General features: G+C 38.1%; 1 protein-coding gene across 1 annotated transcript; it reads left to right on the top strand.

Moving 5' to 3' along the window:
* The first annotated feature begins 7,170 nt into the window (after positions 1–7,170).
* On the top strand, positions 7,171–17,503 carry LOC125096949 (cell surface glycoprotein CD200 receptor 1-like). The gene is made up of 7 exons (XM_047724192.1): positions 7,171–7,258; positions 7,762–7,822; positions 8,859–9,223; positions 9,344–9,592; positions 14,525–14,630; positions 15,164–15,205; positions 15,884–17,503. Exons 1-6 carry the CDS (start codon positions 7,171–7,173, stop codon positions 15,171–15,173), a joined length of 879 nt encoding a protein of 292 aa, XP_047580148.1. The 3' UTR covers positions 15,174–15,205; positions 15,884–17,503.
* Positions 17,504–19,064: the final 1,561 nt, after the last annotated feature.

Raw genomic sequence — 19,064 nt, 5'->3', positions numbered from 1 at the left:
GGAAAAATTCTTTTTTTTTTTTAAGGATTTATTTTTTATTTTTTATTTTTTTTAAAGATTTTATTTATTTATTTGACAGAGAGAGATCACAAGTAGGCAGAGAAGCAAGCAGAGAGAGAGAGAGAGAGAGAGAGGGAAGCAGGCTCCCCACTGAGCAGAGAGCCCGATGCGGGACTCGATCCCAGGACCCTGAGATCATGACCTGAGCCAAGGCAGCAGGCCACCCAGGCGCCCCTGGAGGAAAAATTCCTGAAGGAAATCAAAAGCACTACTCAAGTGAATACACTAATGATAAGAAAGTGAAAGAGCCTTATTGCTGATAAGGAGAAAGTTTCAGTGGCCTGGAAAGAAGACCAACATTTCCCTAAACCAAAGCTTAATCTAGACCACAGTACTAATTTTCTTTGATTCTGTGGAGGTGGAGAGAGCTGAGGAAGCTGCAAAAGAAAAGTGGGAAGCTAGCAGGGGTTAGTTCATGAGGTTTAAGGAAAGAAGCCATTTCCATAACATAGAAGTACATGGTAAAGCAGGATATGTCGATGTAGAAGCTATAACAAGTTTACCAGAAGATCTAGCTGAGATAATTTATAAAGGCAACTACACTAAACAACAGATTTTTTTTATGGAGATGAAACTGCTTTGTATTGGAAGAAGATGTCATCTAGGACTTTCTGAAATTCTCCCTTGTTCATATCATTTATGTTTGTTCTTCAAAGGCAGAGAGGCAGTCAGAGAGAGGGGAAGGGAAGCAGGCTTCCTGCTGAGCAGAGAGCCTGATGCGGGGCTCGATCCCACGACCCTGAGATCATGACCTGAGCCGAAGGCAGAGACTTTAACCCACTGAGCCACCCAGGCACCCCTGAAGTTCTGAATCTTATTCATCTCTTTAGGAAAAAGAGAGGGCAGCCAATAAAAGGTACATTATCCAGGAGCACCTGGGTCACAGAGTCAGTTAAGTATCTGACTCTTGGTTCTGGCTCAGGTCATGATCTCTCTGTGGTGGGATCGAGCCCCACGTTGGGCTATGTACTCCGTATGGGTCTGTTTCAGATTCTTTCTCTCTCCCCCTCTGTCTTTCCCGCCCAACAAAAAAATATTTTTAAATCTTTTAAAAAGTACATTATCTGATTTTTATGGTTGCTTGTTTTTCCCTGGTTTTTAAATTTTGGAATGTGAGCTCATAATTGTGTTGGTTTGAGTCTGAGAACTGGTTTGAGTATAAAAACGTGGTGAAAGATCATCATTTTCTGTTATGGCAACTAACATAAGTCTTTACTCACTGCTATGGACTGAATGCCAAAATTCATAAGTTGGAACCTAATCTCCATGATGTTATTTGGAGGTCAAAGTTTTTGGAAGTAATTAGGTCATAATGGTGAAGCTTCCATATTAGGACACTTATAAGAAGAGAGCCAGGTGAGCTTTCTTTTTCTCTCTCTCCCTTTGGCTCTCCCATGTGAGAATATAGTGAGAAGGTTGCTATCTACAAGCCAGGAAGTGGGCTATCACTGGACAACATATCTGCCACTGCTTTCATCTTCAACTTCCCAGCCTCTAGAACTGTGAGAAAAAATGTTTGTTATCTAAGCCACTCTATGGTGTTTTTGTTGCAGCAGGCAAAACTAAGATACTCATTTACCCTTGGTTTGATTATATAGGGCAAACCATACCCATAAATGGCAGGATTTCAGAATTCTGTCTGTTTTTGTGGGATTGAGAGAAGACACATAATCTTAAGACTTCCACCCTGAAGGATCCAGGTGGAATGGAGAAGGTGTGCCTCTTTAGGAACAATCTGAGAGACCCCCTAGAATCTCTAGTTGGACTGACAGGTGAAGATCTTTTTTTGAAGCAGCCAATCAGTAAAGACTGGGGGAGGGGGTGGAATGACAGCTTCTATAACTGTGAAGACACTAACAGTGCAAATCTTCCAAAAGATCAAGGAAACATGATACCACTCAAGGAACAAAATAAAGCTCCAGTGCCTGATCTCAAAGAAATGGAGATCTGTATGTCTGACAAAGAATTACAAAATGGTCTACTCAAAGAAGCTCAGTGAGCTACAAGAAAACACAGATAGACAATTAAACAAACTCTAGAAAAAAACACATGAACAAAGGGAAAGTTCAAGGAAGAGATAGAAATCATGACAAAGAACCAAACACAAATTCTGGAGCTGAATAATACAATGACTGCACTGAAAAATTCAATAGAGAACTTCAACAACAGATTTGTCAAGTAGAAGAGAGAATTAGTGAACATAAAGACATAATTTGAGGGTGTCTGGGTGGCTCAGTTGATTGGGCATCTACCTTTGGCTCAGATCATGATCCCAGGATCCTGGGACCAAGTCCTGTGGTGAGCTCCCTGCTCCCTGGGGGAGCCTGCTTCTCCCTCTGCCTCTGCCTCTCTCTCCCCACTCTGTCTTGCTTGAATAAATAAATAAAATGCTAAAAAAAGGACATAATTTGAAACCATCTACTAAGAGATGAAAAGCAAACAAACTAAAAGAATGAAAGTGAGTGAAGAAAGTCTATAGGTCTTATGAAATACCAACAAACAAAATAATATAGGCATGGGAGCCCCAGATAAGCATAAAAGAGAAAGGAGCCAAAAACTAATTTAAAGTAATAACAAGAGACAACTTCCCTCTGGGGAATGAACAACCAGATCCATGAAGCTCAAAGAACTTGACTGACCTAAAGAAATCTTCACTGAGGGGTGCCTGAGTGGCTTAGTCAGTTAAGTGTCTGCCTTTAGCTCAGGTCATGATCTCAGGGTCCTGGGAGCCTGCTTCTCCTTCTCCCTCTGCTACTCCCCCTGCTTGTGCTCTCTCTCTCAAATAAATTAAAAAATCTTACATTACCCCTAACAACAACAACAACAAATCTTCACTGATACACATTATACTCAAATGGAAATGAGAGACTTGAATGAGGGAAGAGAAAGGTGACTGGTCACCTATGAAGGAGCCCCATAAAACTAGTATATTTCTCAGCAGAAACTTTGCAGACCAGGAGAGTGGGATGGTAAATTCAAAGCACTGAAAAAAAAAAATCCTGTCATGGAAGAATACTTTACTTGGCAAACCAGACATAAAGGTGAGATGAAGAATTTCCTAGAAAAAAAACAAAGTAAATGGACTTCATCAGTACTAGACTTGTTTAAAATTATTTCTAAACAGAGCTTTTCAAATTGTTATGAGAGGATGCTAATCAGCATAATGAAGACATATAGACAATAAAACACACTAATAGAATCAAATTTATAATTGAATTCAGAATAGTCTAATATTGTAATGGGCAAATATATAACTAAATTCAGAATAGTCTAATACTGTAATGGTGGTATATAAATCACTTTTTACTCTAGTACAAATGCTAAAAAGAAAAGCATTAAAAATAATTCTAGCTATAATAATGTGTTAGTGATTACACAAATTAAAAATATGTAAATTGTGACATTAATAAAAATTGGGGAGAGGAGAAGTAAAAGTATTCAGTACTATATGCAAGGCACTAAGTTATAATTGGCTTAAAATAAGTCCAAGGTAGTTTTGTAAAAAATTATTTATTTAAGAGAAAGAGAGAAAACATGAGCTGGGGGAGGGGCAGAGGGAGAGGGAGAGAGAATATCAAGCAAATTTCCCTCTGATTGTGGAACAAGATGCAGGGCTCAATCTCAGGATCCCAAGATCATGACCTAAGCCAAATCTAGATATGGATGCTTACTGACTGACCCACTCAGGCATCCTTATTCCAAGATGTTTTATGTAAGTCTAACAGTAACTACGAAGAAAAACAACTGGTAAATACACAAAAGATATAGAAAAAGAAATTAAAGCATACCACTACACAAAACTAGCAAATCACAAAGGAACAGAAAGAGAGGAAGAAAATAATAAAGGGACTTTAAGGCAGTGAGAAAACAAAGAACAAAATGGCAATGCTAAGTACATATCTACCACTTATCTTAATATAAACAGACTAAGTTCTCTAATCAAAAGGTACATAGTGTCTGAACAGATGAAATAATGAGTCAACAATATGCTACCTCTAAGAGACTGACTTTAGCTGTATGGATACACTAGACTGAAAGTGAAGGGATGCAAAAAGGTATTCAATGCAAATGAAAACCAAAAGAGAGTAGAGATAGCCATATATACATAAGAGAAAAGAGACTTTAAGTCAAAAACTGTAATGGCAAAGAATGTCATTTTCTAATGGTAAAGGAGTCAATTCATCAAGAGGATATAACACTTGTAAATATTTATGCATCCAACATCGGAGCACCTAACTATGTAGAGCAGATAGTAAAAGAACTGAAGGAGAAATAGACAACAATACAGGGTTGTAGGGAACTGTAATACCCACACTGAAAAATGGATCATTCTGACATAAAATCACTAAGGAAGTAGTGCACTTGAACAGCACTGTAGAACCAGTGGCCCAACAGACATGTACAGGACATTCCTTCCAACAACAGCAGAACACATTCTTCTCATGCACACACAGATTATTCCACAGAATAAATCATAGTTTCAAAAAAAAAAGTTTCTACAAAAATTACTTCAATACAGAATTTTTCAGAACCTGGATTTGAAGTACATTAGGAGTACTTTGATTCCCAGAAAACTTTGTAGAACCTAAGTGAAGGAATGCTTGTGGATCTCAGGAACTATGGAATTAGAAACGAGTGAGGTGGGGAGTATCATTCTCTTTCTGCTTCTGGTTCATTCTTCCCAAGATGAGTGTATTAATCAGTTCCTCAGAGAAACAGAATACCAGAGAGAGAGATGAGGAGAGAGAGAGGAAGGAGGATGGAGGAGGAATTGAGAGGGAGAAAAAAGAGATTGATTTTAAAGAATTGACTCACATGATTACAGAACCTTGGAAAGTCCAGAATCTGCAGGGTGGGCCAGAGCTAGAGACCCAGAGAGCACAGAAGTTTGAGTCTGAAGCCAATATGCTATACAACTCACTTTCCCAGGAGGCCACTCTTTTTTCCACTAGAGGCCTTCGACTGATTGGATAAGGCCCACTCACATATGGAGGGTAATTTAGTTTACTGAAAGTCTACTCATTTAAATATTAATCTTACTTAAAAAATTACTTTCACAGAAACTTCTAGAATATTGTTTAACTGAATACCTGGGAAGCATGTCCAAGCCAGGTTGACACATAAAATTAGCAGTCAATGTAGGAAAAATGGGGTAAAAAGGAATGAACTATTCTTCTCAATCTGGTTCCAAATTTTCCTGAAAGCAATCTCATTTGTGAAGCTGGGTAAGGCCCACCACTGGATTAAACAACTTTAATCCTGGGGATGGCACCTGGAGAAAGCACTACTCAGCATGGCTCATAATGGGCCAAACCAGTGGCTAGGAAAGAAGTGGAAGCAGGGATACCTTGGAGAAAATGGTGGTCAAGTATACAGCATAGTGTCCCATAAATGGGAAATCACTGATTAAGAAATTATAACGTAATTTTAAGTGTTAACGTGTTTTTTCCACTTAATGATGGAATAACTTCTGATTTTCATTTTGCAATGCTTTTTATGGAATTAGTTATAGTTAACTGATGTTCTATCATGATATCTGTAAGATTTGTGATTACATACTGGCTTGTACTCCTTTTAAGCACCTAAAATTGACTTTTTTACTTTTCTCTGAATATTTTCTAGCCTCAACATTTAGGTCATCTGTGAAAGGCAAGCAGAGAAGTCTTACACTTCCTGCAGAAGGTAAAGTGATATTAATTTTTTATAGAGACCAGTACTAAAGGGGAGAAGAGTGGAACTTCTTTAGAAATATATCTGATGGGGGCACCTGGATGGCTCAGTGGGTTAAAGCCTCTGCCTTAGGTTCAGGTAATGGTCTCAGGGTCCTGGGATTAAGCCCCGAGTTGGGCTCTCTGCTCGGCGGGGAGCCTCCTTCCCCCTCTCACTCTGCCTGCCTCTCTGCCTACTTGTGATCTCTGTCTGTCAAATAAATAAAATCTTAAAAAAAAAGAAACATATCTGATGGACTGGTCAGGAGGCCAGCCTTGAGCCGAGTTGAAGAGTGTGGTGAACTGAATGCTGCAATGTGGGGGACCCGGTCCTCCTCCCCCAAACAGTTCAAAACCATGTGAAGATTCTGGAGTTCTCTCTCTATCACGCCCTGTGCCAGGCTTTGTGGGGGACACAGAGATGAGCAAGATGAGCTACACTGCCAGAGTACCCTAAGGGGCTCAGTTTTGTAGGGAGCCCAGAAATAAACACAGAGCCATATAAAGTAGGGGAGATAAGCTCTCACATCAAGTGTGCTGGGAATGTAAAGGAGGGAGCCTGAGCACCAAGACTCTGGGAAGGCATCACAGAAGAAGCAGCATGTGAATTAGCTCTTAAAGGAAGAGAAACATTTCATTGACAGAAGTGCTGTGCAGGCATCCCAGACTGCAAGGACCAGAGGGAAGACCTAGATATGCAGTCGTGCTTGCTGTTTCGATTCTGAAGTGTGCGGGCAACAGAGGGGTGATAAGATTGCCAAGGTGAGTCAATTTGAAAAAGAAGGCTTTCAAAGCCAGCACAAAGACATGTCAGTGTTGTCTTTAGGCAGTGAGAGATCTCTGAAGGGTGTCAGAGTGGAGGGGATCACCCCTGTGTTACAGAATCCTGCACCTGGCTGCAAGGTAAGCTGAGAGCTGAGGAGAGGAGAGTTTTGAGACAGAGAAGATGGTAGGAGTCTTCTGTAGTAACCCAGGTGTGGTGATGGGGTCTTAAAGTAGGGTATGGCAGTGAGAAGAGAAAGGAAAAGGGATTGTCTGTGTGCAGAAGGCTGCAGGAGACTGGAGGGGAGTCAGAGACACAGGATGCAGCAACGCTGGGACATTACTGCTGTTCTGGAGCAAATATGAGAACCTACCTGCTACCCCTCTGTGAAGGGGGAGGGGAAGTCACCATAGCTGATCACAGGGCTATGTGGAGATTATATTTGTTGGACAAGGGCCAACCCATTGAGTGTGGGGGAGGGACTGGGCATTGGCAAATTATCACAACGGGTATGAAAAGAGGAAGAAGAGGATTAGGAAAAGGTGAATAACAGCAATCAGGTAAGAAGTCTCATTGAGAGTGAAGGAGGAATGCTGGAGGGTCACAGAGCAGAGCAAGGAGAAAGAGCAGAGACTACGCATGGTGAGCGGGATCCTCACTGATGGAGCTTCTTCACAGGAGATGGTGCCCTTGTTAAAATGCACATGTTTAATTGATCAGCTCATAGGTACCCTTAAAATAATAGAGCCAGATCTTGAGAATAAGTGTCAGGCAAATATGAAAGCCTAAGATTGCTCACAAGCTGAAGTGCAAACAGAGAACACTCTCAACCTGCTTCTCTCCAGCCTCTTCTCTTTCTGGGTTTATCTTCTGCATCCTGCCCTTGGGCACCTGTGTGCTCACCCACACCCACCTCTAGCTGATCTCCAAGCCCCTGTGTTGCTGCTCACCTCTAAGCTTTGGCCACATTGCAGGGTCCCCGTGCACAGAGTAGGGACACACTTGCAGTGGGGGAAGGAACATGGATTCAACTGCCTCTCAGATCTGCTCTAAAATCCATCCCCACTTGCTTCCTATAGCTATGGGATCTTGATTTAGCTGTGAAATGCAAGGGCTTGAGTCCATCACAGAAGAGGCAAATGAACCAAAGGAGGAGAGGAGAGGAGAGACCACACATGCACAGTTTAGCATTAGGAATTTCATCCACATAACGACTTTGCTCCACCTCAGCTGGCTCTGCGCCTATTAAGGTGATGAGCTCACTGCCACTCACCCGGGTTGCAGATATGTTGTACCTGATACCCTTAACCCTCTCTCAGCAAAGCCAGTCATGGGGGCGCCTGGGTGGCTCAGTGGGTTAAGCCGCTGCCTTCAGCTCAGGTCATGATCTCAGGGTCCTGGGATCGAGTCCCGCATCGGGCTCTCTGCTCAGCAGGGAGCCTGCTTCTCTCTCTCTCTCTCTCTCTGCCTGCCTCTCTGTCTACTTGTGATCTCTCTGTCAAATAAACAAATTAAAAAAAAAAAAAAACCAGTCATGGATGCATTATGAGTGTTTATGGGAGAGCTGGAGCTTCTAGATTGGAGAATAATTGTAGGTTTCAGGGCTAACTTTTTACACTGAAGATGGGCAAAAGCAGTAACCTTCTTCATTTAATCCTCATAATTAGGTAAAACATAAATAAGATCTGTAAACAAAGTTCACAGTTAGACTGTTTGGCAGTATATGTGTAACTGAATAGGAAGGAAGGAAGGAAGGTTGGTTTGTTGGTTTTACTGACTTTGTGAATCTCCAAATAAAGAATAGCTTAAGAAAGTCCAGTTTGTTCAACCCGAATGTCATCTGATAGTTTTTATTTGGGTTTGTCCAAAGGGGTGCCCTTTGGTATAGGCATTTCATTCTGATACTACTGATTTATTGTCTCTGATCAAAACCTAGGAGGAGAAAATCACATCACCAATTTTTCCACTTTCTGTGGAAGGAGCATGAGTTATAAGATATGTCTAATAGCTTCTTAGACTGAAGGATTAGATTTAGATGACTTTGTTCTTTAATTTATATTGTGTTTTCTTGTTTGTTTTCAATAAAACTCCTGAGGCTATTTTAAGCCCTTAAAATATTTTTCACACATAAAATAAATGTAGCTTATCTAATAATACAAATACAGGAGAAAAACAGGATTATCTTTGGATTAGGTTTAATGTGTTATACACATTTTGTGCATGTTTAATTTTTTCATGTAAACCTAGTATTTTGGAATAGGATGCCCAGCAAAGTCATGCGTTAGTACACTTTATGCAATATGTTGTGGAAAATGTAATACTTGAAGTGTTTCTAATCATGCTTTTCTTTCATCATTCTCCTTGTGTGTGTGTCCCGCTAACACTTTTCTGTCCATACCTGTGGATACAAAGGCTGTGCTCCATTGTCCTCCTGACAACTCCACAGCTTTGGTGGTAACATGGACAATAAGCCCCAGAGACCAGCCTCCCTGCACTAGAGCCCACAGGAGAGACAACAATGAGACCAGTGAAAGAAACTGTACTGATGCGAGAATATCCTGGCAGTCCAGACCTGATCAGAATCCTGCCCTTCAGATTGATCCCGTGGCCATCACTCATGATGGATATTACAGGTGTGAAGTGGCTGCACCTGATGGGCATTTCGGTCATACATATTGCCTCCGTGTGTTAGGTAAGGAGCATGACATATTGTGGTACGTCACATAACCATATCTCGGATTGAATCAAATGTGTCTCTGTATTCCATACCCCATGTGTTAAGCCTGAAGCATTTTCCCCTGCGTCTCTGCAGTGCCCCCCAAGGTGACTCTGTTTCGAGGCAGCAATGGAACTATCGTGTGCAGGGCAGCTGCAGGGAAGCCATCTGCACAGATCTTCTGGACCCCGGGGGGAGACTGTCACACTGAGGAAGAACCGCTGGGCAATGGTACAGTGACCGTCCAGAGTACATGCCACTGGGAGGACCTCCAGGTGTCTACTGTGTCCTGCTCTGTCTCCCATGTGACTGGCAAGAAGAGTCTGTTCTTAGAGCTGAAAACAGGTTAGTAATTCCAGTGTTTGCTTGTATGTTCATTCTTTCAGGGAAGTTATAGAAGAATGAAAAAGGAGAGTTTGGAGAATTTCGCTCTAGCATAGTCTCCCCACACTCTTTCTTATGTCTTTCTCCTCCATCATTAAGAGTTATAACCCTAAGAATGACACAGAAATTTGTTTTCAAAAAGCCAGATTTTAGAATGAAATTTATTATTTAATATAGTAAAATGAAAAAATAATTTAATAATTTAATATCCACTCTATACAAGCAGTAAGTTGGCTTGGGTAGTGTACTTTTAAATTAATACTTACGGATTTAGGAGAAGAATAAATTGTATTTAAAAAAAATCTTTGTGCTTTTAGAAGAAGGATCAAGTCACTCATAAGTTTTCTTTACATATTTTTAGTTTTGTGGGATTTCTACTCTAGGTTCTTCCTAGAATTTCTTGGATATATTATAATAACCTTTATGATTGATTTAAACTTTACACTTTAGTTTCCTTAAAAATATATGTACTTATTGTTAATTATCACTAAGCTCAGTGACAAAATTAGAAAACTCCTATTAATCTTAATTTCCACATGGTCAAATTTATTGGGTAATCCATCAGTTCTATTTCTTTTTTCTTGCCGACTTGCCTTCTTAAGTTTTACATACCCTTGTTCTAATCTGGCCTGGGTTGTCACTAGACCTGCTACACAACTATTGTCCTGGGCACTCTCTTTCCCACAGTGCTCTGCTTGATTTTATGTCTGTTTATTCTGAGTTCCTTCTGCCTTCCAGACATTTGCTAGTTTTAATCTCTTTGTTTTATGCATGAAGCTTTCCTTTATTCTCTGGTAATCCTTGGCTATCCATTAATTTCAAAGTGAACATTCAAAAATGAACTTATTGGAAGCTATGTCATCTGTGGGTGGTTCTGTCAACTAGTTAGTTTCAGTGGGCTAAAAGGAAGTAAATGAAAAAAGATTTTTTAAATATGGATTCTTTAGTTATCTGAAATTCTTTTCTCTGAGATTGTCCAGTTTTTGCAGAAAATAACTCTCCAGTCTATTGTCTTAGAGGAATAAACTTATTAGTGTTATGAGAGCACGAAATAAGAGGGGAACGTGTTTGTGTGTTTGTGTGTTTTGTGTGTGTGTGAGAGAGAGAGAGAGAAAGAGAGAGACTGTTCAGAACTCAGACTTTTCTTTAATACCTCTCTTCAGTCTGGTACTTCCTCTCCACCCTCCATTATATTTGGATCCTTGACCCTGGAATCTCTCCAGTTCACTTTTTCTGGGCAATCTTCCTGTTTCTTGCAGTTTAGGAAGGTGTGGAGACGTGGTGACCTGGTTGCTCAGGGTGGGAGTGGACTTGGCTGCCTATCTCTTCTTAATACAAACCTTCAAAAAGTTTCCAACTTTTAATTCATGCTTCACCCCTGATTTGCCCTTTTATCATGTATTTAGCCCTTTCTATTCTAGTGTCTTCTTGGTGTTCTATGGGCAATAAGATTCCTACTTAGTCTACCCTAAATTATTTGCCTTCTTCCTCTTCATTTTTCACCTAAACACAAGTTGAAAAATTTTTTTTAATTAATTTTATTTTTTATAAACATATAATATATTTTTATCCCCAGGGGTACAGGTCTGTGAATCACCAGGTTTACACACTTCACAGCACTCACCATAGCACATACCCTCCCCAGTGTCCATAATCCCACCCCCCTCCCAACCCCCCTCCCCCCATCAACCCTCAGTTTGTTTTGTGAGATTAAGAGTCACTTATGGTTTGTCTCCCTCCCAATTCCATCTTGTTTCATTTACTCTTCTCCTACCCCCTTAACCCCCCATGTTACATCTCCTATCCCTCATATCAGGGAGATCATATGATAGTTGTCTTTCTCCGATTGACTTATTTCGCTAAGCATGATACCCTCTAGTACAAGTTGAAAATTTTTATCTGCTCATCTCATCCATATTCTTTGTCTTTGCAAGTTTTATGGAAAAAAATTTTCTATTGATAATTTAGGAAAGTTTAAGAAGGGAGAAGTGAAAAAACCCGTATCTTTAAACCACCATTTTCTAATATCCATTATTAAAGTGATTAAAAAAAAAAAAGATTTTGGCAGTATTAACTGAGGAGAGTAAAGCTTATGTATGCAATCTGACCACCTGGTATTAGAATATGATGCCATGTTTATGGATGCTTAGACTTGAAGGGACTGTCTCACTCACTCTCAGCCAGTGCTGGGGTCTCCTCCCTGCCTCCTTACATGGCAGATCCTCAGCCTGTGTGGCTATACTTCCGATGAATAAGAATGCATTAATTTGCAAGATAGGGTTTCAAAACAATAATGTTGATTTTAAGTTAAAAAAATTTTTTTTCAAATAAAAGAGAGAAATGCCATGTTTAAAAAACAAACTGTTGAAAGGATGTGGAGGGAGAGGACATCAGCCAACTTAGCTTCCACTTACCTCTGTCTGCTGCCCTTATCCCCATTCAGGGTACAGCAGGAGCAAGGTCCTAGAACCACTGCCTCTTAAAATGGATGAAAGATCTAAATGTGAGACAGGAATCCATCAAAATCTTATAGGAGAAAACAGATAACCCCCTCTTTGACCTTGGCCACAGCAACTTCTTGCTGGACACATCTCCAAGGCAAGGGAAACAAAAGAAAAAATGAACTACTGGGACTTAATCAGGATAAAACGCTTTTGCATAACAAAGGAAACGGTCAACAAAACTGGAAGACAGCTGCCAGAATGGCAGATGATATTTGCAAATGACTTATCAGATGAAGAACTAGTATATAAAGTCTATAAAGAACTTATGAAACTCAACACCCCCAAAATTAAAAAAATCCAGTGAAGAAATGAGCAGAAGACATGAACAGATGTTTCTCCAAAAAAGGCAAAAAAATGGCCAATGGACACACAAAAAAGTACTCAACATCACTCCACATCAGGGAAATATAAATCAAAACCACAATGAGATACCACTTTATATCAGTCAGAATGGCTAAAGTTAATAACACAGGAACCAAGAGATGTTGGTGAGGATGCAGAGAAAGGGTGACTCTCTTACACTGTTGGTGGGAATGCAAACTGCTGCATCCACTCTGGAAAACAGTATGGAAGTTCTTCAAAAAGTTAAAAATAGAGCTACTCTACGACCCCACAATTATATTACTAGGTATTTATCTAAAGGATACAAACATAGCAATTCAAATGGGCACCTGCACCCCAAAGTTTATAGCAGCAGTGCCCATAATGGCTCAAGTATGGAAAGAATCCAGATGTCCATCGACAGGTGAATGGCTAAAGAAGGTGTGGCATATATATAGAGAGAGAGAGGGGAGGAATTACTCAGCCATCGTAGAGAATGAAATCTTGCCCCTTGCAACAATGTAGATGGAACTAGAGGGTATTATGTTAAGATAAATAAGTCAGTCAGAAAAAGACAAATACCATATATGATTGCAGTTATATGTGGAATTTAAGAAACAAAACAGATGAACATAGAGGAAGGGAAGGAAAAATAAACCAAGATGAAAACAGCAAGAGGCAAACTACAAGAGACTCAATGCTAGGAAACAAACTGAGGGTTGCTGGAGAGGCGATAGTGGGGGAAATGGTGTAACTGGGTTATGGGCTTTAAAGAGAGTACATTATGTAATGAGCACTTGGTGTTATAAGCAACTGATGAATCATTAAATTCTATGCTTGGAACTAATAATACGGTAGATGTTAACTAAGTTGAATTTAAACACACAAGCTGTGCCTTTCAAAGCCTCTCAAACAATTCCTTTGTTGACATCTCCTTTTATCAGACTGAGCTTGATATTGCCACCAGAGTTTATAAATGATTGAAAGTTGCTGCCATGCGCTCATGTCAGTTTCAAGGACCTGGAAGAAAGCTGATTTCAGGATTAGGTTGTTTTCCAATTACCTCCTTTACATCTCCCCATTTACTTCTGAATGATGGAGATGAAAAACACCCCGCTATTAACTGAAAAATCTAGTCTACATGTCTCTCCTATATGAATTCACTATTCATGAATCCTTAAAGCCACAAAAACTTTACTTAGGATGATGTCTTGCTAAACACCCTAGAATTAGAATTAATAATGCAATTTTATTATAACAGTGGTTTGAACTATTAATGAATCAAACTCCTTAAAATAAAAAGACAAAAGTGAACTTCATGAACTCTGAGACATCCTTGAACATATATTTTATTTTGCAGTTATATATATATAATAGAATTTATATGATTTGTATTTATATTATATATTTAAATATTCATTTAATATTAATATAAAATATATATTTTAAAAGATATACATAGATATGTATATATCTATGTATATATATTAGAATTTAGTTTTCAGGGCAGTTTTAGGATCATAGCAAAATTGAGTGGAAAGTGCAAAGAGTTCCCATATTACCCCTGCCCCAACACACTTACTGTCTCCCCCTCTCTTTACATCACCCATGCCACACTGGTACATTTGTGAGAATTGATGAACCTACGGTAACACAACATTACTACTCAAAGTTTGTGGTTTACATTATGGTTCACTCCAGGTGTGCATTCTATGAGTTTTAACAAATGTGGAAGTGGCATCTATCCGTCATAGTTTCACACGGAGCAGTTGCACCTTTCTATAAGTTCTTTATGCTCCACTTACTCATCCCTCCCTCCACCCTAACCTCTAGAAACCCCTGATCTTTACACTGTCTTCATAGTTTTGCCTTTTCTAGAATGTCATATACTTGGAATCATACAGAATGTAGCATTGCTAGATTGGTTTCTTCCACTGAGTGCTATGCATTTAAATTTCCTCCATGTCTTTTCATGGCTTGATAGCTCATTTCTTTTTAGTGCTAAATAATATTTCATTGTCTGGATATACCACAGATAAACCATACACTTTTGTGTCTATGTTTACAGGTGACCAATTATCACTAAACTTAACTATTTTATATATCACCTCCTCTATTTCGGTTGCCTTGGTCATTGTGGGATCCATTTGGCTTTGGAGAATCGGTTGCTGCAGGTATTGAGTAATGCTTTTTCTTCAGCTTTATTGGGCTAGAAGGGGTAAGGTATATGGAATTGATGGGGTAGAATTAATATGCTAACATCAACTCTCCCATAATCAAGAAGCGTGTCCTAAAAGTGTCATATTTGGACTACTCTAAATGACAAGAGGGATTTTACTTGGTTACTTAGACATACAAGCATAGTGAAATAGGACGTTTAGGGCAAGATCTTGGTAGAGACATTGTATGCTAATCTGTATTTGAGAAAAGAATTACAATAATTCATTTTATGTACCAAAAATGATGTGCCACATTTATTTCATGTATTAGGCTTCTGTTGCATAATTCCACTTCCTTTCCCCATAACCAGAATTATCTTGTTTACGTGTATCAACTGCAGGCAACATTCTATTTCTTGCAGTCCTTTTCCGACTTATAATGATTTCTATATAAAATAAGCCACACATCAATAGTATACTTTTTTGTTTTCCCACTTTTCAAAAATGATGTTTTTTACATTCACTCCAGCTTATTTTTATTTTTGCAGAAAATGCTAATTAAAAAACAAGCTACTTCAGATGTTGAGGAGGTAAGATTACATTAAAAAGTATTTTTGCAAACTTTTAAGGCACAAAGTCAAAATATAGCCATGAAATTTATAATTTACATCAATATTAGTATTTTAATTAAAAAGCAAAAATTCTAATTTATTATGCTAATACTCAGGTGTACTTATTTTGTTAATTATATAGCATGTACTACTCTATAAATTCTGAACAATATTGTAATTTCAAGAACTGTATCCTATGTAGTACATAATGTTTGTTAAATTTGGACTGTAACGTTTGGAGAAACTGAATTGGTCTTTTCTCTGCCATGAAACCATCTCCAATCTTTGACTTCCTTTTCTCCATACCATCATCATTTCCCTCTTGTGCTTAAATCCTCTCCTGTTCCATTATTTCTTATAACCAGTAACTTACCAAGTCTCTGACCTTCTCCTTTGAAATACTTCACATATTACTTCATTTTTCTCCATTCCTACTGTCAAGCAAATGTTATCATCTCACACTGAGACTTAAGTAATCAGTAAATTTTTTGACAAAATAATAGAAAACAGTCTTTCTCTTATATCCATGTAAGCCCAGAGACACAAATATAAGTACTCCTATAAATACAAAAGCTATGTGTACCTTTGAGAAAAACATAGGTAGTTAATGACTTCTGGTTTTTTTGAATTTGATTTTGACTTTGAGTTCTTTCTTAGGGTGAAATGCAGTCTTATGTCAGCTATACAGAGAAGAATAATCCACTCCATGATGCTGTGAGCAAGTGAAGAGGTCTCAGGTGTTACAAAGTGAAGTTGAAAGGCTGTATCTCTACAGTTCTTCATAAGTTACTGGAATCTAACAGCAGGACAAATGAATAAAGATACAGCACAACTACTACTTTGATTTTCTTAGAGTTCTAGGATGGAAAAGCTATTTTGAAATTAGCTTTTCAAAGATTCTGAGAAGACAGACACATTTTAAAGGGTTTTAATTCATATTCTTATACAACTGAAAAATTTTAGAATGTTAGCTGCTTTTAGCTAGATATTGAAGAATTGATATTCATACAAAGAAAGCAAATGCTCATGATAAAATACTCAAATTTTTCAGTATAGTAGATAATGAAAACTGAGTTCACGAAAGAACTCTGCAGAAGGAACAATCAACAGCTTTTATATAATCTTCCAGAAAATTTTAGGGTACATATGTCTATACACCCCAGGTATGTATGTACATTTGTGAGTCTATTTACATATATAGCCATATGCTTGTCAAGACACGAATGGAAACAAACCATGATACTGTTCTGTACTTACTAATAATATGATAAGTCTTAGAGATCTATATCAACACAAGCAAAGCAGTTTTATTCATTTTAATGGTTACAAAGATTCCATTGTATGGTTACATAATAATTAGTTAACCATAGACCTATTGATAGACATTTAGATTATTTGTTTTGCTATTATAAACAGTAACACATAGAATGTTTCTTGTGGGTAGATCTCTTTGTATTTATTTGATAATAATAATAATTGTATATATTAATAAAAATATTCCTGAGTGGAATTACCTGGTCAAAGGGTTGCATTTTTATTTTGACTGATATTTCAAATTGTATCAGTTTTCATTCACATCAACTGTGTTTGAATGTGCCTTTCCATATACTGTTATTTTATTTTCTGTAATTTGACACTTCTTCTTTTAATCAACAAAGTAACTAATGTGATGTAACATTATAATAAGAATTGTACCAATAAAACCAGATTTATGATTTTCTGTCATGTTTATGAGAAAGAGCAGGACTAAGACAGAGGGAACACATGAGGAGTTAGCTTTTTGAACTCGTTATATTGCTATAGAGGTATTGATAGCTACAGCCTAACAGTTTTGCAGATGTGATAAATTGAAATTGTGTGTTTTAATGATGTACATTTTACTGTGAGGTATTTAACAAATAACAGATGCTCGTTGACTATATAAGCAGATGAATGAATATGCATTGTAAAGAAATTGGGTATCCATAAAATAAGTTCTCTGTGTTAAGATAATTGTGAAGGGATGACATGATTTTCTGTCAATTTTTCTGTGGAATACAGTCTTAAGAATGTGTATATTAATTGTTTTTAATCTTATGAAAAATATATCTTATTTATGGAAGTTTATGAAAAGAACCAGTCTGCTTCTCCACTGCAGGAAAAACATTAATTTTTTTTTATCATGGTAGAAATTAAAACAAAATCCATTCATTCTTCCATTTTGCCATGTGAAACATTTAAGACAGATGTTTTGTCACTGTTTTCCTCCCTCCAGACATTTTGGTTACAGTAGGCTTTATCGTTAAAAAGATTCTTAGTTTCTTTTGGAGGTAAACTAGTCTCATCACATTGAGCACATAATTTTGACCAAACCATTTTGACACCATCTGACTATGCCCCCAAACCAGTCCATTAACCTCCCCTCATATATATATTACCAAGTAGTGCACTACAATAGACATCAAACCATGCCCTTGACTTTTTATTAATTCTTCACCCATCTCTGGGTGGGATGAGGCTCACAGTTAACTGGGTTCAAAAACATATGCTTAAGTATCGCTGAAAAACAAAAAAAGCAAAATTGTGTTTACACCTTACCTTGATAATATATGTCAAAATACCATGTAAATAAAGACTTCAAGATAGTTAAATACTAAATTATGATGTATAGGAGACAAATGTATTACAATCTTCCACTACAGGGGTGCTAAATGTGGTTGAACATGAGAATTATGTGGGGAAATAAAAAATTACATAGATTACCCAAATCCACTTTAGACCTGCTGAATCAGGAGAAATCCAGAAACTAAAACAGGTGTATCAGGTCAGGAAGTGGAGGCTGAGATGGAGTTAGGAGCAGTAAAGGTTATTTGGGAGAGAGGGGTTTTCTGTTTGTAAGATTAAAAGGGGCAGGAAGTAGGATAGGGAAGGGAGAGGCTTCAGACCATGACACTGATCTGAATGAGACCTGTGAAAGGAAAGGGGAAGAAGCAGGATACAAGAGCCTCAGATCCAGACACAGAACTGCCAAAGTCTTAGCCAAACCAATGAGAAACCCTGGAGCAAAGACTGCTTCTAAGAAGAATCTTTCATGAACAGAAGTGCAAAATGTTTAGTCATTGGCTGGGAAGTGTATGACCTCAGCTCAAAAGCTGAAATGGATCCTGAAGGCCTTAGCAACAGAAGGGCATCAGCTGATTGCACTCCTTGCATGTGAATGGTAAATTCTCTCTTGATGGGAAATCTGAACCCTTTACCTCCATGGCTGCCCAGTCCATCCTTTCACTAGTTAGTATTTGCTGGATATGTTGTCACCTGTCTCTCTTCAACTTCTATGTGACGCTTAATTTTATTTATTTTTTTAAATTTTTTTATTGTGTTATGTTAGTCACCGTACAATACATCATTAGTTGTTGACGTGGTGTTCCATGATTCATTGTGTATAACACCCAGTGCTCCATGCAATCCACACCCTCCTTAATACCCATCACCAGTCTCACCCATCTGCCCAACCCCCCTCCTTTCTAGGTATACCTTTAACAAAGAAACTATCGCTTTTTAAAAGACAGGGTAAAGGTGATTTTTATTAATTCTTTGAGAATTTAAACTTTTAATAAGAGAATTTAAACCATCCACATTTGTTATGGTTACTTACATGTATTTGGTCATATTTTTACAATTTTAATTTGTATGTCTTGTTTTCTATGTTTATTCTCCATGTTCTGTGTCACCTATTTCTTTCACTCTGCTTTGCTAGAGGGCTAATATTTTTCCTCTTTTCTTTATTTTACCTCTTCTAGTTTAAAAAAATCCATTGTAGTATACATGTATTAGTGGTTATGCTTCATTTTAGAACAGC

Source organism: Lutra lutra, chromosome 1, assembly GCF_902655055.1.
Source record: "Lutra lutra chromosome 1, mLutLut1.2, whole genome shotgun sequence".
Lineage (NCBI taxonomy): Eukaryota > Metazoa > Chordata > Mammalia > Carnivora > Mustelidae > Lutra > Lutra lutra.
This window is presented reverse-complemented; position numbering and strand designations above follow the sequence as displayed.

Coding starts and splice junctions, on each gene's coding strand:
- LOC125096949 (XM_047724192.1), top strand. CDS start 7,171: ATGGTGAGCGGGATCCTCACTGATGGAGCTTCTTCACAGGAGATGGTG. Junction 7,259..7,761: donor TTTAATTGATCAGCTCATAG/GTACCCTTAAAA, acceptor GCTCCACCTCAG/CTGGCTCTGCGCCTATTAAG. Junction 9,224..9,343: donor ATATTGCCTCCGTGTGTTAG/GTAAGGAGCATG, acceptor GCGTCTCTGCAG/TGCCCCCCAAGGTGACTCTG.